Source organism: Fundulus heteroclitus, chromosome 10 (assembly GCF_011125445.2).
Source record: "Fundulus heteroclitus isolate FHET01 chromosome 10, MU-UCD_Fhet_4.1, whole genome shotgun sequence".
NCBI lineage: Eukaryota > Metazoa > Chordata > Actinopteri > Cyprinodontiformes > Fundulidae > Fundulus > Fundulus heteroclitus.
Genome location: NC_046370.1, coordinates 7,770,018 through 7,785,395, shown reverse-complemented (window position 1 = coordinate 7,785,395; position 15,378 = coordinate 7,770,018). Strand labels below are relative to the sequence as shown.

Sequence of the window (15,378 nt, the reverse complement as noted above, 5' to 3'; positions counted from 1 at the left end):
GTGGGTCGAGGCAGATGACCGTTCATACTGAGCCCGGTTCTGCTGGAGGTTTTTCCTTCCCGCTAATGGGTGTTTTTTCTTTCCACTGTCGCTTCATGCTTGCTCAGTATGAGGGATTGCAGCAAAGCCATGGACAATGCAGACGACTCTCCCTGTGGCTCTACGCCTCTCCAGGAGTGAATGCTGCTTGTCGGGACTTTGAAGCAATCAACTGGTTTCCTTATATAAGAAATTTTTGACCAATCTGTATAATATGATTGATTTTGACTTTGTAAAGTGCCTCGAGATGACATGTTTCATGAATTGGCGCTATATAAATAAAATTGAATTGAATTTTTACTATCGACCTCCCGGCTGGTTCTTTGACTAATGCTCCGCTTGCCTGGCCTATCAGCTCAGGTGGATAACCATGTTTTGCAAGGTTGACTGTGGCACATAATCATTTGATTCTTTGCGTTGTCTTGCAAGACTGAGGTAGAGGCCGTCATTCATCCAACAAATAAGTCGAAATGGGCTAAGGAAACAAACGTGGCAACCTCTACAGAGAGATTTACATCCGAGGCCTCTGGGTTTACATTTAGAACAATCCAGGTCAGACAGGCTGCGGTGTGACAGAAATCCTAACAACTTCCGTACTCCAGAAGATAAGCCCGCTATGCTCTTACAAGAAGGGAAGTGATCTGAGATATTAGTCTTTCAAAGTAGGCCAGCAAAGCCAAGTGAGCCTCACTGATGTGCCGGCCGCCGGTGGCTTTTAATCCTCACACAGCTCCTCCATTCTTGAGAGTGACCATAGTTTTCTTCTTTCTTTTTTTAATTAAGACCTTACCTGTCCACATCAAAAGGCTTTTCAGATTAGGCTTTTGATCTGTCTAAGCTCTTTATTACTGTGTATGGAATATGTTCAGATTTCATCCCAACAAAGAATCATCTGTTGTTCTCTTCTTCTTTTTTGCAAACGTATGCCGTTCAATCCTCATAACCTGCTCCGCTCCGCGAGGTTGGCACCGGCACAGGCCAAAAAAGCTGCGCGGATACACAAGAGGTTTTCTTTAGCGGTGCGTACGGGGTACAAAAGGATGATCCCGAGATAAGGAGGAAAAAGGAAAGGAAGCCGAGGAGGGAAGAGGCCATCTTTTCTTTTTCTTTTTTTTTTGGTGGGGACTTGTGAGGAATTGGAATGCTTAAAACTGCAGAAGACTGAATATTTCAATGCAGGTCAACTTTCATTTTATGTGTCACCCTGCAAAACACAATGATCGACAACGAAAAACACTTTAAGTTGTATTTTTATTTTAGTCAATAAAAAAAGAATAAACAAAAGGAAACAAATCTCTACAATAATAGCTTGTTTTTAAAAGAAAGAAAAACATTAAATAAAGTAAAAAGGATGGACATTATTCAGGGTGTCGAGGGCTTACAATTATGCATTTGTTATAAGGTCACACAAGAATGTTCATCCTTCTGCACCGAATTGAATGACATCAATTTCCATCCCGGTTCTAATCCTGACAATGACGCTGCTAATCTGAAACGTCAACAGAGAAAAATAAAAGGTTTATTTATGATGGATTTTTGTTCTCTTTATTGGCTTATCTTTCTGGTTTTTAAGGTAGGATACTTGGTTAAAGCACACTACATTTTAACTTAACGCACTTTAGCTAATTGAGGAAAACTAAAATACTAAATGATAAAAGTGCTAGGACATCAGAGACATGCTCCTTAACAGGAACCAACAAGATGCACAGGGAAAATAAGCCAGTGACCAAAATCAGCTGATTTTCCGCCGTACTGGTCGGAAACGTGTCTTGTGCCGACCATTAATCAAACTACATCTAAGTGTTCCCACCTTGTACTGGCAACGCCACTCTTCAGACGCTGCGACTGAGAGAAGACTCAGTTAGCTCAAGACTCGTTTGCGGTTCATTCACAATGAGAATGCAAGTGAGTGCAAGACTACAAACGGATAACAAGAAGGCTGAACAGGGTCTAGTAAATTTGCTGTTTTGGGTTTTATTTTAATTTTATTTTGAATTGTATATTTTGGCAATTTTTTTGGAAAGCTCAGTCAAGGTTAGGATCAACGTTCTCCAAGGAGCTAGGCTGTTATTTTAATTAAAGTGGCACTAAAAGTGCTAATTGTCAATATAATTGTTAATTTTAATGCAAGAGAAATCTAAAAGAATGCTGAAACATGTAAACATTGTCTTTGTTTAAAAATAATATAATAACCCTGTATTATGGCACCCTTTTCCATCATGATGAAATTCTCCACAGGTGTTGTAGATCTGGAGAGGGCTTACGATCGTATCAAAGCGTTTTTAGGAGGGTAACGGAGCACCTGGGTGACTTTTAAAGGCTACCCAGACTTCAAGCAACTAAAGCAGGAGGTTTGGTCACATTATTGATTTAAAGCCGAGCTTGTTCTCATTGCTGGTTGGACCCCTCTGATTCCAGTCAGTGTTTATGGACAGGACAACATAGTCATGCAGCGTAAGGAGTCTAATTTGAGAACCTCCGGTGACATCTTTAGGTTTTGCAGATTTTGGCATCTATAGGTCAATGATCTCAAGTGTGCACAGTTTGCACCAAATTATAAACCGGGCAGGTTAGGATTCAGCTCTTTTAGGTCTAAGGCAGTGGTTTTCAAATGTCTCAAATGCTCCTTTGGCTCAAGTGGAGGTGTTACGGTATCCTGTTCACAAGTAATTATACGTAGACAGACATGTACAAACTCACTGGGTCCCTATCTGTGGTTTTAAAGCCTCTGTTTTAATTTGCTGCGGTGAACGAAGAAGTGAGCCACAATGGGAAGTTTTGACTTTCTGCTTGTTCTGTTTCAACCATGGCATACGGTCATGTGACTTGGAACATGACCAAAAAAAAACAAGCATATCATGGAAACAAGCAGCTGAAATAAGCTTCATAATAGAGATACGGTGAGCGGAGCGCTTCAGTATATTTGCTAGTCCTCTGTATCGGCAGGAATGCACTGAGGTGGTTCCACCATCTGTTCTGGGGGCCTTCCTTTCGAGGTTGCCCGGCACAACTCAGACAGAGTGGTGATGTGAAGGAGGGAAAACTTGATGAAAAGAGAATCTGCACAATCTTTTTCACATCAAAGTCTATTTCCGGCTCTTCTTTAAGATCATTTCAGCTGGAAACAAGCAGTTTGAGGTGGCTATGACTGCAGCTCCAAACTTGATGCCGACTGGTCTCCAGTCGTTTGAGTGACACAATGAATTATTTGGTACCTTACTTTCCGTCATGCAAAGACCAAGTCAGGCTGATTCAACTACTCATCTACAAATATGTAGGTCTACTTCCAATGTTAACAGTCACATGTTGCAGGCACGACCTACAGCTTGTAGCTGAGGCAGTTCGACAAACAAGGCTTCTGAAAACTGGGCAATATGAAAATATAGGGCTTTTAAAAACAGGCACCTTGAAAAGACGAAAGACCAACAGGTATGAGCGACCAAATTTAGATGAGAGGCGATACGTTTTCTCATTCTGCTGTGAAACATGCCAAGCTGTTATAGTTCGACTTACAGAAAAAAAAGCCCTAAGGGAATTTAACTTAAAAAAAGGCTGCTGTAAAAACTTCAACACCTCTGTAACATTTGAAACACACAAACACCTTCAAAGTCAAGCTAACATAAAGATTCCTGACATGTCAGTACCTGTATCAGGACACTTAAACTCAAAAGGCAAATTATAACAATAAAAAACAGGTATAACAGAGGGACCCTTTATGGCTAGTATAGTAAAAGTGAAATTCAATAATGTGAAACACTGTTAAGGACCATTTACCCTTAGATAAGCACATGGATGCAGTAAAACTTAAATAACAGCCTTCGTATGTACACTGTGAGTCTAAAAAGAAAAAACTTTGAAAAAGGACGACACTGCAAATCATTTCAGGTCACACAACAGCAAACAGGTGTGACATGCAGCTATAGCTCACACAGTGGAATTTGTTTCTCTCCTTCAAAACAACATTTATCTCCCTTTTTCACCCCAAAAGAAACTCTGACGGCCTGCCACAAGAAAGCTGTAATAAAAAACAACAACAATATTAGTTCATTACTGATTTAAAGAAGGCACCGAAAGGGGAATAAGATCATAAAAGTCAAGATTAAAACAAGCTGTTAGGAGGATCAGCAATAAAGCAACCCAAATCCGACCTAAAGTCCTCCGTGACACAGGGGTTAATCGTGAAGGCATAACAAGGTTACTCTAAGCGTCTCTCATTGTGAAAGTGGAGCATTCACAGAAATCCTCCTTCAGATGAATTCCCCTCGGAAAGGAAGTGACTGAATGTTCTGCTGCTGCCAGCGGCACCGCAGCCTGGCCAGCGGTGTCTCCCTTGGGTCTTCAAACTCTGAGAAGCCCAGCTGGTTGAGGATGTCATAAACTCCAGCTCTGGCAGCCACCTACCACAGAAAAACAAAAAAAAAAATATTTTATTGAAAAGTGAAAAACAGTCAGGAACCCCTAAACTAAATGCAAACACTGTTAAATAGCCAAAGCGTTTTATCCGCTGTTTTCTTACACGTCCTGCAGCTGCACTGAAACAATAGGTGACTTGTCAGAAGTGACAGGAAGAAGAATTTAGTGATTTAGTTAATGAACATTGTAAGCAGCATGGGCAGGAGAAAACAGGTCAGAAATCAGATTCTTGTTCAGGTCAGTTTGAAACGCATCATGCCCCGGCACCTCCATCAATGCTGGTGAGGTGTTCAGGGAAAGAGAGCGACACGGAGGTGGCAACATGGCAAATGATCAAAAGTTAAAATTTAAAAGAAGAATGTAAGGGCTAGTACTAGAAAAACCTTAGTGTCCAGCAAAATTTTTCATATCTCATGAGCTTTTCAATGGTACAACCACAAATTCAATGTATTTTATTAGGATTAGTCTGTATTGAGGCCCCTTTACTTTGATACCCCTAAATAAAGTCCAGTGCAACCAGTTGCCTTCATAAGTCATCTACATAGTAAACAGTCCAGGTGCATGTAAGTTAACCTCAGAGTAAATACAGTTGTTGGTTGAAGACGTCAGAGGTTTGTTGGAGAACAATAGTGAAGACGATGTCACATGCCTTCATGCACGATAGTGTTCAAAGCAGAAATAGATGGAGACAAAGTACCCCTAGCTTTGAATATCTCTCAGAGCTTAAGTTAATTTCAACATCCAAAACTGGCATCAACCTAAAAACACCAGCTCAAATGTAACACACGGTAGTGGCAGCATCATGCTGGGAAGCTGACAAGAGTTAATGGGAAGATCAGTGGAGCTAAATAACTTGGTCAATCCTGGATAAAAACCTGCTGGAAACTGCAAAAGAATTGAGGCTTCCAGAGGTTTACCTTCCACAAAGACAACGGTAACAATCTTAAACTGACAATTCATATGTTGACCTAGAGGCTGCAGTTTTATTCTTGGTGATTTCAATTATAGTTCTCTTGAAAAGAACTCCGAGATTTTTATCTGCACGGCACGTGACCCAAACAGACTGATTAACACACTGGGTCTGTGTTATGGATCAGTTAAAGGAGCGTATCAATCACTCCTCCTCCCATCCTTTGGAAGTGCAGACCATAACTGTGTCCAGCTCATCCCATCCTCTCACAGAGTCCTGGGGAGGGAAAGACCCATCATTCCTGCCATCCTGCCCTGCCATCTAGTTAAATGTTTTGTCTTTATATATTTTTATTATGATGACGTGAAACTAATCAACCATTGGGGCAAGAATAAAGAGCTTAATATGAAGTCTCGCCGGTAACTTTTATTCCAAATCTCCTTACAATCAGCCATATCAACCTTAGAAAACAAACCCAGTCATTATGAATTCGATACAAATCTGGAACCAGGTCAGGCATTCTTCTTATTTAATTGAAATGTCTCTGTGTCCCTCATTGTCAAATAATTGCATGTGCCACCCATTAGCACTAGATAAAGCCCTTCAATCGTGGAAAAAACTGGGGAGTCATAGCATTTTGTGATCTAATCACAGATAATAAGTTTGCTCAACTAATGCAAAAATTTGGTATCCATAGGTCGCAGTACTCGAGGAATTTGCATCAAAAGGCTTTGTGTGCTCCATATAAAGTATTTCACCTATCTTCCTGCTGAGTCATTCGTGTATCTGGTTGTTGAGGATAAAAAGCCAGCTTTGAGTAGAATCTATAAATTACTAAACTCATTTCGTACAGCCAAACATCTCTCAAAAATAAATAGTAGGAGTACCGTAATCTGGGAATTTATTAAATCAACCCTGGCAAATGATAATGAAAGGGATTCACTCCTCTTCCATTTCTCTCAGACATATTATGATTTAGTTTTAAATTGTCCATTTCCTTCAGTGGACCAAAGACAGACTTTCTAAGCCAACTTCTGAACCGACGTTGATCCTACTTGTGACAGATGAGGTTTTATGCAGGCTAATTTGATACACGTTCTGATCCTGCTCAAAATTGTTAAGATTTTGGCAAAATATCTTTCAGATATTTTATTATATAAGCCAGCAAACAGTACACCTCTGTTAATTTCACTATTTAGAGTTCTCCCTTTGAATATTTTCTGTACCAAAGGTAATAAATCTATAATGTTCTTTGACTCTCCTTGTTAGGAGGCTTATTCTTCTTCAAAGGGAAAACCCTCTTCCTCTGACGTACTGCCACTAAGTGAGGAAACTCATCCATTATGTTCATTTGGAAAAAATCCGACACAGTGTCAGAGGCTCAGTTGGGAGATTCCACTTCTTTTGGCAACCTTTATTATCCAAGGCTGAGAATGTACAGTCTACCAGCATGATTATGTGAATGTCCAGCCTTTTTTCTTACTCTAGCTCAGTAAGTAAAACCTTTTTGAGTTAATGTCTGGTATCTGGGGGACGGGCGGGGTGGGGGTCCAAGGTGAGTTCTGGATGTCGTTTTGGTAGTTAAACTGAATCTAAAAATAAAATAAAATAAAAACCTACACTATGCATCATAACACTGATCCAAATTGCACCATTAAATCTAGCAAGAACTGGTTGAAAATAAAGAAATAGAAACTCCTGGGCTGAGTCAAAGCCCAGACCTAGATCCAACTGAGTTGTAGTGAGGTGACTTTGGATGTGAGAAATCCCTCAAACGTCTCTCAGCTGAAAGTGAAAATGAAATCAGAATCAGAAATACTTTAATAATCCCAGAGGGAAACTATTTATACCGATGTCAGAGACTGGTTCAGGGCTACATGAAGCATCACCCTTAGGATATTGCAGCTAAAGGGGCTAAGACTAGTTGTCATAGGACAGATTCTATTTCTGTTTGTTAAAAATACTATATTTTAAATATCTTTTGATAATAAATGAAACAGCTTTCTAGGTGAAATTATAAAACGGACACACAAAAACCAAGACATCAACATGTTAGCATTCTTTGATAGAAATGTTAACTTGTTTGCGAAAATAGGTTGGTGTCCTTAGCATTTAGAATGCAATAGAGACAAACCTGGAACAGTAACGAGGTATTAAGGTTTCAAGATAATCCTTTTTACCAACAATGCTTACAGCATTGTGCAGAAATAAGAGAGAAACTGCAAAAGTGGGGGTTGAACTATCTACTTGCTGACAATGCAGTAAACTTGCACACACAATATGTGAAGGATAACCTCATCCTTTTGGACACGATCAGGGTGAACTATACAAGCAAATTATCTTCCATCTTTAAAGCAGCTGTTGATAAGTCATCCATTTATCTGCATTCCTTGTCATTACATTGTGTCTGATGTCGTCCTGGTAAGCTGATATGTCTGCTTAACGAGGTTTTTGATGACTCGGTGCAGCTGAACTATTAGTCAGTGCATGTAACTCCTTGAGCCATTAAACAGGGCAACTTGACTCATCCATTCCTTTGCCTCACTGTCTAAATAATGGATGTGTGAAAAAAATTAGAATCGGGGTTAGGGAGGTTGGGAGATTCGTGAGAAAGAGGCAGAAAAACAGAAGAGGCTCCAGTGAACAGAGATTACATGCAATCTCTTGAGAATCAACGCTGAGTGTGTTTACATCCCCATCTTGACTATGTGAAGGATTGTTAGGAACAATGTTCAGTGTGGAAAAATATATTCTTTGCATCCTCAGTGCCAGACAAGCAGCCACAGAAGGTTTACTCCCCGGAAAATAACTGCTGTTGTCCGTTTCATCTGACATTTCCCTGCAGTCACACAATAGAAATCAATGACTCAATGATACTACAGTGCCTTCCAAAAGTATTTGGCTTTCTAGAGGAGTTTTCAAAAGCCCCCTTTACTCCTACACTTAAATAAAATTTACACTAGTGAACTCAGGAAAGGACAAAGGAAGAAGGTGCACTGGTATGACGTGACAGAAATTTCACATGCAAAATGCTGTAAGTGAAAAGAAATTGAACACTGCACATCAACCTTCAACAACAGTGAAAGATGGTGAGGGTCAGCATCTTGCTTTGGGGATGCTTCTCTTGAGAAGGGACAGGAAAGGTGGAAAGAGTTAATGGGAAGATAGATGGAGCCAAATCAAGGGAAATCCTGGAGGAAGATTAGCAAGAAGCTGCAAAAGCCAAGTCTGGTGTGGAACTTCCCTTTCCAGGAGGAAACGTTCCTAAGCATAATGTAATCAAAAGACTCAATTTGTATGTCACTTTCCAATCGCACTTGCTAACATGAATACATTCATATATGAAAATCAGTAGGTAACTTGAAGTTAAGTGCCTTGCCCAGAGGCACATAACCATGTAAACTGAAATGAAACCCACAACCTTCTGAATACAATACGACTACTCAACCCGCTAAGCCATAGTAGCCCCACAAAAGCTATAAGGCCTGTGTACATGATACGTGGTGGTAAATTACTGCCCCCATAAACTGATTTGTATTTGTAAAATGGTTTTGAAGTGATTGCAAAAAATCTTATTGCGTCGACAGAGAGCGAAGCTGTTGGAAAGATGCATTTCTTACTGCAATGCAATGATCACCAACGGCAATCCTAATTACGCTGGAGCGGTGGTGGTGGAGCGATGGGAGGCAAGGAGGCAACAGTCTTTCCCACGCTCCGCGATCTCAAAGGCAGCACATACCATGTCGGTGTAGGGGGACAGTAAAGCCTCTGTGGCACACATCAAAACAGCTGGAGTGACTGATAGGGCACCCCTCTTGCAGGCATCTGAGGTATGCACTGTATACAAGTCCCGCTATTGTGCTAAAGCCAACATTCTGGATTAGGAAACATGGATTTTAATATCTATAACTCTTCTGGTGCTTTTCTCTGATCCTACTTTAAGGTCTGATGACAACGAGTAAAGTCATTCTTCCATGTGTACATAACGTGCCAGTAGGTGCCAATTAAATCTATTAATAAACTCACGTATACCTTGGCACACAGCAAGACGACTGTTTCAGGGGGGGGGTTGTAATTAAACGTAACGCTAATGTTCAACTAAATAAATACTAGCATTTCATAATGCATTCAATTTATTCCAACAGCAATACATGACTGCTAACACCTTCACATCATTGCCATTCAATCAATGCTAAAAAGACTCAGACAGGGGACATTTTATCACGGCGGCTCTTAAAGGTAGAGTCTGAGATTTAGTTCCTTTTAGAATAACTGCGCATGTGCAAGACCATCCTACCTGCTCTTCCGCTCCTACAGGGGAGTGCGTTGGAAAATTTCCCAAATCCACTCTGATCTAATTTCTTTCTACCGAGGCCTTCCTCTTCTTCTCATAAACTTGTACGCAGAATGCTTTTTGTGACTCTCAGCCATTTTCAAAGTATAAAGTGAGAGCAGTGGCGCTACAATGCATGGCTAACACCAAAGCTAACTGGATATGTAAATACTAGGTCACATGCGCAGCCAGCAAGCAGAAACTAACAAGGAATGTACACACACACTGGTGTTACGTGAGAGTATCAGAATGATAGCCGTGTGGGACAACAAATAGATAAGGCTATACCCCTGGAACTCGAGGGACAGATGGGGTGTGGGCAGGACCAATCCTCTGACCAATCCCTGCGATTCGGACTGAACGGCAGGGATTGGTCAGAGTTTTTACAGCTTTCACATAGACCTATTTTTTCCCCACTTATTCTGAACACATAATGTCTTGACTACTCTCAGGATGGAAGAACCATTTTACCCAATATAATAAAAAGTGTTTCTGAACAGGATTACCAAGTATAGCTTTAAATGCTAGCATAAAAATGCAACAATCTTAGCAAAAAAACAATACTTGAAACCAGTGAACATACTTTGTACATTCTTTGTGCCAAACTGGTTGCCAAGAAAAACAAGAGCCAATGTCTCCTGAGAGTTTTAAACTTCTTGCACCAGCTAGCTGTGTTGCCCAAAAAGAGGTTTCTATTGCTTCCAATCAATGGAAAGCAGGCACCTACCTGTGCTGTGCACAGAGTAAGCACAATTAGAAAACCTGGCTGCAGACAATACCCTTATAGGACTAAACTTTGCAACTAATTTCATGTTTCTATTGCGTGCTTAATTAAATAGCTATTTCACTGGTTTAAGGACTATGGACTACACTTGATTACCTCTCGCTTAAAACAAATGGATTGGTCAAACCTGAAATTGTAAATTGTACAATGAAATCTTTATTTAGCTTGTCACATCACATCAAAGAGCATTTTCAAAGTTTTTGTTGGTCTCATTACAAACTTAAATTGATAAGCATAAAAACTGCAATGCATAGAGTTCAGGTTCAAGCCTTTTGTACAAAGAAAACAAATTCAGTTTGTATTTATATAACCTACTTGTGAAAATTCAATCTTTCAAGACACAGTTTTGCAGTTTGATGTTGTTCCTGCTAGTAACACAATGGCAAAGTAAACAGGATCAATAAAGGTAAAGATTTAGATACTTTAATGATTTTATTTCACTTTTACTTTTAATTTGACTTGGTATTATTTCAGTTAGAAGTGATGAAGTGTTTCAGGTTTTAGACCACCACCTGTCATCAACATGTTCAGAACAAAAACAGAGGGAAAGTGGCCAAACACATCACAAGCCTAATATCACCTGCCATGGCTGGTAACTCAGCGCTCTGGCTTTTAGCGGGCCACAGAAATCCAATTAGAATCTACGCGTACACACGTACAGCACAGCCAATGCAGAGTGAAGGACAGACTGTGCCAGTTTAGACCTGAGAGGTTGTGTAACTGTGGCTCCTAAAAGCATGGCCAGCGGTGGAGGGGACCCACGACCGCTGCCCTTGGCATTGGCCGTTTGTCATAACAGATCCAGCCACGGTCACTGATGATAGGCTAGTGATTGTGCCGTGGGGTTGGCTGGGTCAGGATAATTGGGCGGCTGCCAGACACTGCTGCAACTGGGCCACCAAAGGCATCAGAGTACAGATGTTGTTTGTTAGGGCGATGTTCTTTAGAGTAATGGCAATCATAAAACAAAGCTGTTCAGCAGTCCAAAAGTCTGTGAGAGTACTGGTTCAAAGAAATATCTAATGTTTTAATACTAAATTATATTTAATATAATGTGGGAAATGTTATCTCACATGATATTTCACATGCTGTTACTAAACAGGTGCTTTAACAAGTGCACAACAGCAAAAACGATCTCCTACAGTTTAAAAAAAATATGGTTTTATCTAATTTTTGTTTGTTTAGACTAGATTTAGTATCATACAGCTTCTGTCCTAGCAAATATCACCTACCTTATAAGTTCTGCATGTTCACAACCAGGCTGATTGGCTATCAAAAATTAAATCAGTCACATGAGTTATGATGAGTATACCAATTTTGTATTATTTTTTGTTATTTCAGCTTTCAACGTTATTTTCTCTCCGTTTTTTCTTCTTCATAGTAGCTACATCTGGCCTGGCGTTCTGTTCAGCTGTGAAAACATCCTGGAGTGGGATATCGGCTGAGCTACTGCTGCCAAACACTTCACGTTCTCCGATAGATGATGCGGTTGGCCCTATACCAGTACTGCCGTTACCTTCTCACCTTTCTCTAACATTGAAAGTACTCCTGGAGTAAAAAAAATAAATGTACTCCTCGATCTGTGCTTCTGTGCTCTTTTATGTGTGTACGTTTTGTCTTCTCAAACCTTCAGTTGGCAAATGGCCGTTCATACTGAGCCTGGTTCTGCTGGAGATTTCTTCCGGTGAGAAGTTTTTTTTTTCTTCATCTTCACTGTCGCCACATGCAGGTTTGGTATGTAGGATGAGCGTATGCTAAGTCAATGACTTTAAGTGACACTTAAATTTGAGAATTAAGTCATTTAGCTCATTTAAAATCTTTGCTTCAAAAGAAAACACAGGAAGCTCTAATTGAGTAAACCTGTTTGTCTTGGGCAAATCTTTAATCAGATTAAACAAATCAGTGCCTTGAACATGCTTTCAGGCCGGGTAGTGTATAGTGCCACTTTGTATTGCAGATAGTAGATAAATAGATAGATAAAATGAAATTAGTTTTTTGGGGGTATAAAAAACCTGTAAGTTGCAAAGGCTTTTTTGATGATTATTCATTTGGGATTCGGGGACCTATTTCAGGTCTTTTTAAAGAAAAATAATACATATTACAATAATGTACTAATTGTCTAAATCTGTAAGGCTATTTATTCCTGCAATTTAGCCCAGCATGGAACAACTGAAAAGGAAGGATCACATTTAAGCATAACCTCATCTTCCTTTCTTACTTTTGCCATTGCCAGTCACATACTGTTAAAACACGCAGAATGAATGTGTAAGCAGCACAGAGTATAGGGTCCAAGAACAGGTAAAGCCAGAAGTTAGGGGTGCAAGTTCAAACGTCGACCTGCTCTCACTGCACTATTAAAAAACTGTGGGTCCCGATTGTCCTGACATCTGTCAGAATAATTATGCTGCAGAATGTCAGGCCATCCCAAGAATTAGACTTAAATAATGCAACAGCTCTACCGAACAGCAAGCTCAGACTACTATTTAAGTCAATATAGTTTTTTTAAATACTTTTCTGGGATTTCAGTCTGTGGTGAGACAAATTTCCTCGTGCTAGATGACGAAAATGTCAAATATTTGTCACATTTAAAGCTGTATTTTATAAAATACAAAGCTCTGCGGCGGTATCTTTTATAGGGGTTTTATATACATCTTTATCTCATTCTAGAAACGCCTTTTCTTAACAAAGTGTATATTCCCACCACTGATGTCCTGACGAAGAGTTTCAAACTCTGAAACTGCCGCCAGACGACCAAAGCTGCAAACTAGTTGCACCTAATCCACAAAGATTATTGAAAAAGCTGTGTTTCAACAATTAAACACCTTCTTACCAATGACCAGCCGCTTTGATGTTTTCCAGTCAGGTTTCCGTGCTCACCACAGTACAGAGACCGCCCTTGTCAAGGTGTTTAATGAAATCTGTATAAATGCAGACTGTGGAAGAACCACAGTTCTGGTATTATTTGACCTTAGTGCAGCATGTGATACTGTCGATCACTCCATTCTGTTAGAGCGCCTGGAAAACTGGGTCAGCCTTTCTGGTACAGCACTCAACTGGTTTAAAACCTACTTAAAGGACAGGGACTTCTGTGTCAGTAGGTAACTTTACATCAAAGACGACAAAAATCACATGTGGGGTTCCCCAAGGGTCCATCCTGGGTCCCCTCAAACTCAATATCTACATGTTCCTTCTAGCTCAGATCATAAGACACAACAACACAAGTTACCATAACTATGCAGACGACACACAGCTCTACATCCCCATGTCACCAGGTGACTATGAACCAGTTCAGGCACTGAGTAAATGCTTAGAAGAAATCAAACGGATGTGCCAAAATTTTCTTCAATTGTATAAAAACAAAACTGAAGTAATAATTTTTGGACCAACAGAGGAGAGATCAAAAGTTAGCACACAGCTTCAGTTGCTTCAGGTAGGAACCACTGATCAGGCCCGAAACCTCAGTGTAGTGATCGACTCAGCCCTTAAGCTCCAAAAGCATCTACACAAAATTACAAAGTGTGCCTTCTATCTATCATCTGAAGAACATTTCCAGGATTAAAAGGACAAATGTATCAGCAGGATCTGAAAAAATTAATACATGCATTCATCTTTATTAGAATTGATTACTGCAACGGTGTTTTCACAGGTCTGCCTAAAAAGTGGATCAGACAGCTGCAGCTGATCCAGAACGCTGCTGCCCGCGTCCTCACCAAGACTAAGAAAGTAGAGCACATCACCCCAGTTCTAAAGTCCTTACACTGGCTCCCTGTATCTCAGAGAATAGACTTTAAAATACTACTGCTAGTATATAAATCACCGAATGGCTTAGCACCAAAATACATCACAGACTTGTTATCAGTGTATCAACCTTCCAGACCACTCAGGTCTTCTGACTCCAGCCTACTCTGCATACCTAGAACCAGAACCAAAGCTCCAAAGCTTTGTTGTGCATGTAGCAAAAATAGCTATGGTTATCCTTGAGTGAATGAAACCACTTGGAAACCAGTCATAACAAATTAATTTATACAAAGGAAACCAAAGAAGTTTCAAGTACTGAAATATTTCCCCTTTTGTTAGTCCTTCAAGGGAACTTCTTAGAGTTTGGCAGCTCTGTCAATACATAAAAAAATAAGTGGGTGTTTGCCATAGAAAAGCTGAGGCATACAAATGTTTGGATGTTGATGCTAAAAAATGGAAACATTAAAAAAGGTTGATTCATTTAAAAAAAAGACAACATATTTATGCTTGTGTGAGTTGGAAAAACTGTTATCACACATGCAGCTCAAACAGTTTGTGTTTTCATTCAGAAACTACAGAAACACAGTTAACAATATTAAAAAAGGATGTACTCGTCTTATGGGCTCAACGTGTTGTTGATAATGCAGGATTTTATGTATCAGTGTTTGTTTAAAAATCTATATCATAAGAGATGGTAGGAATGGATACTAGATTTAAAGCAATTATTTGTTGTTGTTTTTTGAAAAATGCATTCAAGCTGCACCATTACAATATTTGTCTCCAGTCAACAACAGCTGGTAATGATTGTTTTGTTTTTTTACTGAACCCCTGTTGTTAAAGCAACAGGGCGATTATTGACACAAAGCTCAGAACAGCATATTACTGGTGTCTTTATTCACATGAATACAGAAATAACTGCAAAAATCAAACGTTAGGAAGCTAAACAAAGAGATTCAGATCCTGGATGATTTTTTAAATTATTATTAGTGCCTGGTTTCCCCAGCAGAATATTCCTCTTGGTTGCACAAAACCCAGCATATTTTTCATGGCATAACTGGGCAATTACAGCCACCCTGTTGCACCACATATATTTGCTATTCATAACAAGAAGAAAATGCAATGAATGACTGTGCATATTTCTCTGACAATTGTTTTCACAGC

The 15,378-nt window shown here is 39.8% G+C and overlaps 1 protein-coding gene across 7 annotated transcripts in view; it reads right to left on the bottom strand.

Annotated features, from left to right (window-relative positions):
* Positions 1-1,365: 1,365 nt before the first annotated feature.
* Positions 1,366-15,378, bottom strand: part of pald1a (phosphatase domain containing paladin 1a) — a 73,997-nt gene continuing 59,984 nt past the window's right edge. For 6 of the 7 annotated variants that reach the window (XM_012853858.3, XM_012853873.3, XM_021311346.2 and 3 more), the window contains one exon: positions 4,287-4,436. In XM_012853858.3, coding sequence (XP_012709312.2) covers positions 4,287-4,436 — 150 coding nt within the window. Of the gene's footprint in view, positions 4,437-15,378 lie in introns of all 7 variants that reach the window. The other variant, XM_036141873.1, reaches the window with a different exon arrangement.